The 10,441-nt window shown below is 41.6% G+C and overlaps 1 protein-coding gene across 8 annotated transcripts in view; it reads left to right on the plus strand.

Annotated features, from left to right (window-relative positions):
- The window catches only part of vps13b (vacuolar protein sorting 13 homolog B), a 360,621-nt gene that overhangs the window by 155,433 nt on the left and 194,747 nt on the right, over positions 1–10,441 (plus strand). For all 8 annotated transcript variants that reach the window (XM_020606753.1, XM_020606747.1, XM_020606748.1 and 5 more), the window contains exon 22: positions 8,403–8,536. In XM_020606753.1, coding sequence (XP_020462409.1) covers positions 8,403–8,536 — 134 coding nt within the window. The remainder of the gene's footprint in view (positions 1–8,402; positions 8,537–10,441) is intronic.

Below are 10,441 nucleotides of genomic sequence, written 5' to 3' on the forward strand. Positions count from 1 at the left end.
GGTTGGTGGGACCCCCTCTGGGCGAGTTTTTTTGTAAAAAAAAAAAAAAAAAAACACTGGCCAGCATCAGCCCTTCCATCACACTTGGTTATTGGTTTATCATGTTTGCCTGTGGTGTTTATACTTTGACTGTTAGCTCAATATTAAACTGTCTAATGCTTGTTCTTGTCAGCACAAAGCATTTCATCTCTAAATCTGTTTAGCCATGGCGAGCCATCAGATTTTTCCCAATCTATTTCTAACTGCGACATGTTTACCCCAGGACATCCGATCTAGCTGTTTAATTTACGTTGAACCAATAAGCCATAATAATTTACTGAAGGGTAAAGCTGATGTGAATGTAGTTTAAAAAATGACCTGTGTGTCTTGATTGGCTTTAATCTCTTCAATTGTGATGGAGCAAGGTTTTCAGGCACATTACTGACTGAGAAATAAATTGTGTTGTTCTAAGGAATTAATCGAAATGGCCCAACTCATTTTTTCCATTTTTGGAGTGGGTACATAAGACATTTTATTTTTCCCTCTATTTTTGCTAAATTAACATTTGGCATTTTCCTCAATAGTTCTAATGTGCTTGTTTTAACGTGACTCCAAATAAACATTCAGAGATATGACAAAGTTGATTTTAGTTGTAGGTTTTTTGCCAGCATTTAATTTCTCAGGGGAGTCCAAGGGGGTTTGTAATCACTGCAGCAAGCGTTTTATTTTTCAGTCTTCGGTCATCTATTTAGCTAAACAGAGGAGAGATGTGCAGGTTGTTTGCCAGTTGGCGTCAACATGGGTTTGAACTGCCATTCACAGGGATGCGTGGGGAATGAACACACAAGACTGGCTCAGGCTCAACAGAGGCAGCTCGCCAACACAACTGCCACTGGTGCTGCTTGACTTGACCGTCAGGAGGTTTTTATAGGAACCATAACACTGGCATTTTTTGCAAAGTAGTTAACTGTAAGTGTACTTCTCAAAGATTTTGCCCCTGAACCTTTGTAACTTACTGTATGTATGAATCTTCAATCCTGTATAGTCCCTTCAAGGTGCACCTTTATTCACCTTGTAAAGAAAGTCTAATTAATGTCTTTTATGTGACCACTTTCCCTTGAACTACAATAGGCCTTCCAACTGCATCAATATAGCTTTTATTCTCTTACTGAAAAGTTCCTTTATAAATTGTCAATGGTACAATACTGTTTTAAATGATTACTCTTTGAGTGGACTGTTAGGTTTTTTTTTTGTTCCAGAATTCATGCTGTTGAGCCCCTGCCCTCCTCAGTTAGTGTTTTGTTATTCTAAATTCAGAGAGAGCACTTTTTGTGTATTGATTACTATAGTTTTCCACTGAAGCTATTGATTTCCCCACAAGGGAAGTAACTAAATAAAATGTAATCCACTGGATGAAGATCATTTTTCAGTGTTCTTGCAGTTGAAAGCCTCCAAACAACGGCACTAGCTCGATGTCTCGACTTCCAGTTGGCCATTTGAATACACGCCTGACACTTTTATGATGTAAAGAGCCCGTTATGTTTTGTTACCACATTCAGCCTAGCTACAGTTTTGTTGTAATCAAGGGGGACTTTCCTGCAGCTTTTGCAAGGTGCCTGTTAATGTGAAGGCAAATGTACAGAGACACACAGAACCAGTTCACTGCAGATCGTTTCCCCAGAAAGCTACGAGTGCAAGGTGATACCATACCCGAGCTGTGGGGCTGCCCAGCTCGAATCCAAAGTCCATATCCACTCAGCTCCGTTTGGCAACAAAATATTTCTCTCTGGCACTCTTCCTTCCTGATTTTGGTCATTTGCATGCGTTAAATAAACAGAATACATATTACAAGACACCACAGACTTTCAGAACCTGCACTGGCTGATTTGGCCCCAAGCCAGTTCTGATGGCTGAGACTTTGAACACTGCACAAGTAAAAGACAGTTATTTTCATGTTACTAAACACACACAGGTCTGACTGACTCTCCGTTACATAAGGGATCATATATCTTGTTTAAGTGGTTGTTCTTTCCGAAGGGCAGCTGCTCTGTACACAAATATGCATTTTAAAGCCTTGTCTCTGTGTTTTTTGTGCTAAAAGGAGTTTCGGCTCTTTGCTTTCAGGATAGCTACAGTATTTCTTCCTCCCTTTCATCAGACTATTTGTTACTGTTCAATATATACAGTCTTGGTAGTTTTTTAAATTTTATTTCCTGTAAAAGAAACAAAATGCAGCACTGGGCATTTAATTTAATGTTTGCTATCACAGAAGTGTTCATGGTTTGTGTACGTCATCTTTTACATAAAAGGCTGTGGAACAGCAACTTTGAAAAGCGTTTTTCCTCAGTTTAAGGTCCATTTCAGTCTGCCTGCACAATTACACCACAAATTGGTTCACATAAAATTAGCCTATAAGTATTTTCTTTATTTGTCCCTAATGAATGTTCTTGTTGGCAGCAGTACCATGTTTGTGAGCGAGAGCCCCTCAAGTCCCAAGCTTCTCATTGTTCTCTAACATCTACCAGAGTAATGATCTCACTGGCTTTTCTTTTCAATCCTAAAATTAGCTGTTGGCACTTTGAGAACATACTTCTTTTGCTGAGAAACCTATCCTCCGATCTGGCCGTGGTTCTTAAAGTTTGGAATGAGAAATGTTGTCTTTATTTCTGTCTGCTAGTGTTCTGGATAATGGGGTTAGATGCAATTTTCTTGTTTACTGGGAAGACCTAAAGAGTAAGATAGAAATAGGAGGTTTTGCATTGTACATACTGTTAGTCTGTAGGGTAGAAGACAATATCTGGTGGTTGTCAGGTCTGTACTGCTCACAGAAACACTGCCAAACTGATGGCTTTATTGTCATCTCAACAGTAGGCTGGGAACAAGAAAGTATGTCCATTTTCTGTGGTGTAGAGAGAGATGTATATTCTGGGAAGACACAAGTTCATATTTATGGAGAAAGAAATAGCAGAGAGAAACCAATATTACATACATGCATATAAAAGAGGGAGAGTACTGATGAGAAGGTTCCAGGCAGAACTCCACAGTCTCATACATAACTATAAACCAAGCCCAAGTAGCCTGATGGAAGTCAGGCAGGTTTTTATTGGCTGCTGTGCACTTTTCAGAAGGGGATAATATTTTCATTGTGGAGTTATTTATATAGTTTAATTTTTCTGGTAAAGTCAATAATTTATCAAGGTAATGATGGTTAGAGTGGAGAAAGAAAACAAGAAAGAGGAGAAATAATTAGATAGGAACCCCCCACCCCACCTGAGAAGAATGGTCACAGTTTGTTTTTGGCCTGTACACATAGATGAGCCCATACAAATGTCTCACTGAGTTCCAGGAGTGACAGACAGACTCTGTGCAGAACAGATTTCCCCTCATGTATAGCTTTTCTGCTTTTAGGAATTGTAGAGGCATTAGGCCTCGTGAATGTTGGCTGTGGTTTTTGAGGTTGAAGTGAGGGGAGCAGAGTGGGAAGTTGTGGTTCATCAGTCATAGAGTTAGTGTGCAGGCTGGAGGGGGTTTTTCCTCATACTACAGAGGAAGAGGAGGGGACTGGAAGCTAGGCTGGGGTGATTTCACATGGGATATTTGATGTCATTGAGAGATGTCTTTTTGTTTTCATGCTTTACTGTACATGTTGTGTCACAGTCTAGCTAGCTGGACCTCACTTCCCTTTCTTCTCTTCTCTCCTTTCTAATTTTTATGCCTCTGCACCAGTGATAGCTATGGTTGGAGGCCTCATGTTTCCCAGTTGTCTGTCCATCCATCCAGCCCATTCTTGTGAACACCTTGAGGGAATTTCTTCAAATTTGGTACAAATGTCCACTTGGATTCAAGTATGAACTGATCAGATTTTGGTGGTTGAAGGTCAAAGGTCAAGGTTAGTGACCTCGCATCAGACAAGACAAAGCACTAGAACTCAGTTCTCATGCCCCGGCCTCACCTCCATGCCTTGCCCATTCCAGCCACCCTGGCCACACCATCACTTTTTCATGACAGCTTCAGAAACACCGCAACAAATGGAGTTACATAAATATTTAAATAAACACTGACTTGCATCCAAAACAAATAGGCAGGCAGACTTACTAAGAAGGCCCATTGCTGCGTCTGCACGCAGCTGTAACAGAATATACAACACTTCAACTCACTGTAAACCATTTGTAATGGGGAACATACCAGAAAGATAGCAGACTGCATGGGGAAATGCTGAGCCTCTTCAATGAGACTGTTTTTATGGTTGAGTTGCTCAACCACTCAGGGAAGGACCTGTGGACACTTTGTGCCACTGTTGTTGTGAAGGCTGTTAAATTTGTAATGGAAACTTCACTGGCGCTGTTATAGTGTTAGTGTTCTGTGACTGTGGGTGTAACAGAATGACTGTGTGTGTGTGTGTGTGTGTGTGTTCAGTTTTCTGTGTGAATCTCGCATTTGTATGATGTATGACTTACACTCACCACACCACATGCCTTCACATTTTTTACTGTGGTGGTGATATAAATGATGAAATGCTGCAACACTGATTTGCTTCTCGCCTTAATGGCAGCCTGCTTGTAATGGGGCTGATCTCTGCATTGTTTTTGGTCACTTCACAGACACTCAGACTCTGGGCTTCAAAGCCTCAGGCCTTTCACTTGCTGGGAGATGTGATGGAGCTGCTAGAGGATGAATAATCACCATCACTACAACAGAATGTTAATAGGGTACTGGACCGGTGGCTCTACACACCAGCTGAAAACTAAGAGAAAAAGATGGTGGGAGTGGTTGTAGTGAGTAAGAACAAAACAAAGGAGGAAAACAGAGAGGAATGATGAATGGTCAGAGTTTGTCCAAGAGGATGGCCCAACTGAGAGTGAATGTTAGGACATGGCTGAGATGGCATGAGTCAAAGGAAATAACCCCACTTTAAAAGAACCTTTAGGACAGGTTAGGCCTGGGCAGGTTTAAGAACTTTGGATAATCCTGTCATAACGTCTCTTTCATATGAATTGAGGTCTATGGTGTTCTCTCTGTCTTTCATGTACTTTTTCCCTGCCTGCTTCTCTTTCTCTCAATCCCCTCCCTGCAGAAATGGCTGGAGCCAGGTCACTATAACAAGATATGGCAGTTTCATTTGGAATGCGGACTCCAGCATTAACAGAGTCCTGGTATGGTATTTAAAACAAAGCAGAGAGCTGCAAGCAAGCTGCCTTTGCACTGATAATACCTGTTGTAATTTAGCACACTTTCTAATTGGCCTAACAGACCTTCTGTGGGGAAGGATTTTCATTCTGACCTACCTCAGTGCCACCTTTGAGGGCTGGGCAAAAATAATAATCTGAAGAAGAGTGATTGTTTCTCCAGAACAATGACTAAGAATACTTTCCTGAAGGTATTATTGATGTCAGGAGCATAGACAGTAGAAAGTCAGTGTGTTATATGCTGAATTCTGTGATATTTTTTTGAAAGTCTGCCCATGGCTCATTGCCAGGCTCTGTGCTGGCCTTTGTATTTCTGCCCACATGTACACATGTATTACTGGTAGCTGCATGTTGTGCTTTATTAGTGATACACGTTTTTGTGAAGGTATGCTCTATGTTGCGCACTGAATAGCTTCTGTACTCTCTTAGGTGTACTTTTGTAATTGTGTATTTAAACTTCATAATTGTTGGTTTCAAAAATTTCACACACAGCACCATAGTCTCCATTTTTTAGAAAGGCGGGGTCCATTTACAGTAGTAATGCAGGTGTGAATGTGTCTTGCAATGTATTATCCAAGTTGGTAAGGAGATGTTTGGATGGAACGGAATGTATTCCAAGCATAGGGTGGGCATACTGGGGCTGGGGGAGGTTAACCAGAGCACTTACACAAGTAGTGGGACTATGGTATTGACAGTGATAACCACCTGTGGAGTTAAAACCATGCATATGCACATTAATGCACACAAAACATACCTGTGCACAACTCATGTTCATGCTTAAAAAAAACACACATGCAGTTGCACGACATTATAATAACATACTTTACAAATAAACACACACTTAACTCTTTTTAAACTGCTCATTCAAGGCAGGTGTTATTTCTGCAATGCTGTGGATTTAAATATTAACATTGCTCTCAAGAAACAAAATTCATGACCATAAGCATTAACGCGTTGTACACTTGGCACAACAATTTTGAGTCAATCATGTTGTAAATGTGCAGGATGAGCAAAAGCACACCCCCACTTGGTTTACCTGCCATTGTTGATTTGAAAGCAATAATGTTACTGGTATGCTTTGTACTACTGGTATGTGTGCTATGTGTATGGTTGTATGTCATACTGGACATCACGTTAAACATCACATTTCTAATGCCAGGATGAGGGGATCTGTGTAAAACAACATTAAATAGGCAAAGCAGCAATAAAGATGGGCCAAATCTCCGCCAGTATAGTGGGATCTGTATGTACAAGAGGCTATAGACATTCAGAGCATGCACAGTCCCCAGCCACATGGCAGAGATCAGCAGCCATAGAGCTCTGTTATGTCTGTGTGGATCCCCTGCATAGAAAACAGGAATACACAGCCTTCTACAACAAAACATTATTGACAACCCTGTGATATCACAGCACTTTATGTAACACTCCCTATACTTTACTAAATAAAAGATGGCCCATAAAGCACAGTATGTGTTGTCAAAGTTGATTTTTGCCATCTATGATATAGGATATTGTATTTAGTATGTGAACACTGGAATTGATTGTACATAATTCACAGAAACATAGTAGCTGACATGTAAGAATGAGGGCGTAGGTTGGACCTTGTGGGGTGTCAAAAGTACAACAGTGTGCTCACAGTACTGTGCATAGTATGTAATGATACAACACTGGCATCATGACAAAAACAATCTGCTGTACTTCATAGTCCCCAAGTGCCAGAAGCACCTGGATGCTGAGTGTGACAGCATACTGTAAGAGTCCAGACACAATGATCTCCGTTTACATATACACAAAAACTTTACATACATGCATCTGTGACCTTAGTCACACTCCTACATACAGGGTTTTGAAGGTTGCCACTGTGACCTAATCAGCATAACTCACCAACCATTTTGTCCTTTGGCGCAGCAATAGATTCTTGTTGCAGTGCCAGCCCATTTGGCTGTTTTAGTGATTTTTGGGAGTGTGGCATCTGAGAGGGCACAGTGGTGCTTTGACATCACTGCTGTTTCATAACAACTGTGGGATTGAGCTGCTGAGTAAGGCAGAGCTTTAAATCATGGAATATGTCTTAATGTGTCTTCAGAGAGACATTCCTTCCCTCACCTCTGACACCCTGATGGCTTTTCATACCCCTACCCTACAGTCGGAGGCTCAGAAGTGTGAAATGCAGGACCTCTAGACTAAAAAACCCTTTCTTTCCCTCTGCCATCAGACTCCTAAACAGCTGACTCAGGAGCTACCTCATGTAATTCTATCTGTACTATCTATATACTCATTTTGCACATGCATAATTGCCCACTCACTGCTGAGTATTTACACTCCATGGCTCCCACATGGCATATATTCTCTCTACATTATATTGTGTTCTTGTATTTTTATTGTGCTTCTTTCACTTGCTGCTTTAAAGTGCCTTAGATTTGTGTTACTGCCTATTTAGATTTGTGTTATTGCTCATCTACTTCATATTTCACTTGTATTCTGTGGCATTCATGTGGACGGCAAAGTAAGAATTTCATTGTACAGGGAAACACCTTTCCTAACTGTGCATATGACAAATAAACACTTTGACCTCGACCTTTAACATCCACGGACCTCTGGCTAATCTGGTATAACGTGTGTTCTGGCCATATGCCTCTGTCTCAGTTCCTTTCATGCAATTTCTTCTTTATCTCTCACAAAAACCTTCTGTTCTCTCACTATAACTGTCTTGTGAGCACTGATGGTGTGTTTCGACCTTGAAGCCAATACCCCCTCTGTTAGCCTTCATTGCTGCTGTGTGATTTGTGTGCTTGACTGTTGCTGCGTGTGTCAGCACTGACAGTCGACCTTCATCTGGACCACAGCAGGCACACTAGGACATGTCAGGTCTAGGACACTGTGCATGCATGCATTCCCACAGTTGGCTTTCCGTCTGTAGGAGACGAGACCTGCGTGCCAGCGTTACATCACCTCAAGTGTCAGTTGAGCATCATATAACATGATACTGGGCAGCAATTGAAAATAACAGTGAATCATGAAGAGAGTTAAATAAAGGATGACTGCAGGACAGAGTGTCTCATGTACTATATATTGATTTTATTTGTCTACCTCTGTGATAGAGGTTTTCCAGCACAGGTCGAATGTTGGAACAAATCTAATTTACACAATGATCATAATGATGAACAACTGTATAAGTGATTGTTTAAGAAAGCAACATATGAATCCAAGGCCCTTTATGCCTGTCTTTTTTTCCAGAATCACGTCCTCTGTCTATCCCAATGAAAGTGATGCCTGACACCACCACAGCGGAATCGTGGACAGCCTCGGAGGAAAGAATGAAAGAGCTTATTGCCCAGGCCTGGGATGCTGTTAAACGCCTTACCCTACAGGTACCAAACTTGTTACCATTGTAGTTCTACTTGTGAATAGGAGCAGGTTATGCTTACAGTACAAGATACCCATTTCCTCTACTGGACTGATTTTGGGTGACAGTCCTTTGATATCATTCATTAGTCAATTTTATACCCACCTACTCCTGCTGGGCAGACTGACCCAGTGGTGAGTCCTTGTGCTACAAGACTGGAGATCAAGCACTTGTGTTAACATGAGTCTGCCCTGCTAAAAGGTTCATCAAGCCAAATTGAATTACCTTTATAACAATTTTTTTTTTTTTACTCCTATACTGTAAATGCTGTACGTCATTTTTGACCTCCCAGTATACACCAGTCTTTGCCACATTTATCTTTGGGGCTCAAGAATCTGCTGTAGTGCCTCTTTTTTGCTCTTTGACTTGACCTAAAATGGTAGTTATTGGTTATATGACTACACACTGGTCCCAAATAAACTTTAAAGACAAGTAACCCCACTTCCTATCCAGCTGTTTCTCTCTTCTGTTTCAGCTCAACCCAGCACAGCTTTGCTCTCTTTGTGGTTTGTAAGCATGTGGCATACAGGGGCCTCTGTTAGCTATTAGTCCATTAGCCTATTTTACATATTGTCTCATGTCTCTTTGTGGCAGACTGACTTTCTGGATTACTGGCTGGCTGGCAGGATGTCCCTGTCTGTCTGGTAACATGTCTAACTGGACATAAATGCTCCCATTTTGGGACTGCTTGCTGCACCATGACTGGACCAGTTAGCTTAGTCGACAACCAGGACCCTCTTGATGCAGGAACAGGATGTCATGGTGCATGTACATACAGTATGTGTGTATTTGCGCCTAGTGGTCATGTTGTACATTACTGTTGGGGCATGTGGTTAGTTGGTTCTCAGTAGTCAAGAATCTTTATTGTCATTACTCAAAGCATAACAACATTTTTCCCGGCAGCTCTTGGCTTAAAAGACAGACATATTATTTACATAACACACAATTGTATAAGTCAATATAAAAATATGAACAAATAAAAAGGGATGTATGGGACCTAATCAGGTCAGCAGCATGTTAGCAGCAAGAGTGTAGTAACATTATAAGGTGCAGCTCAGTGCAAATCTCAGTCTTTAGGAGGAGGTGTGAGGTCCAGTGTTCTGTGTCTGTCCATAGGGGGAGGTTGTGTGTGTGTGGCTGGGGTTGGGGGGGTGATTGATTTCACAGCTCTGGGGAAGAAGGTGTGTCTGAGTCTGTTTGTTTTAGTCTTTATATTCTTGTACCTTTTCCTGGAGGGAAGAGGCACAAACAGACTGTTGCCTGAGTGTGTGAGGTCTGCAGCAATCCGTCCCGCCCTCCTCTGGATCCGGTCAGTGTATAGTGAGTCCAGATCCAGAAGAGGACTCCCTACGATGCCCTGAGCTGTTCTCACCACCGGGTCAAATCCTTTCTGTCCTGTGCAGTGCAGGTCCCGTACCACACTGTCGCACTGAGACAGAGGATGCTCTCTACTGTTGCTCTGTAGAAGTTTGTGAGCAACTGAGAGGAGAGACCAGCGCGTTTCAGCTTCCTGAGGAAGAAAAGCCTTTGCTGGACTTTCTTCACCAGGTAGGATGTGTTCAGAGACCAGGTCAGGTCAGATGTGATGTGGATGCCCAGGAACTTGATGTTATCCACTTGCTCCACCACCTCCCCATTTAATCTCATCTTGCTCCAGCTGATGCATGCTCAAGCACAAAAATGAATAATAATTTATGAAAATAGCATAAAAAGTCACAGAGATAGTTCAAAATATATTATGGCACAGAGACTTGGTTTTACAGAACAGACTTCAGCAGCAGTGATGTGACCGGCCTGCTGAGGGCCACCTTGGTGAATCCCAAAATAATCACTTGCTTATTTTTGTCTGATTAATTATTATATATATATA

The sequence above is a fragment of the Monopterus albus genome, unplaced genomic scaffold, assembly GCF_001952655.1.
Source record: "Monopterus albus unplaced genomic scaffold, M_albus_1.0 scaffold81.1, whole genome shotgun sequence".
Classification (NCBI taxonomy): Eukaryota; Metazoa; Chordata; class Actinopteri; order Synbranchiformes; family Synbranchidae; genus Monopterus; species Monopterus albus.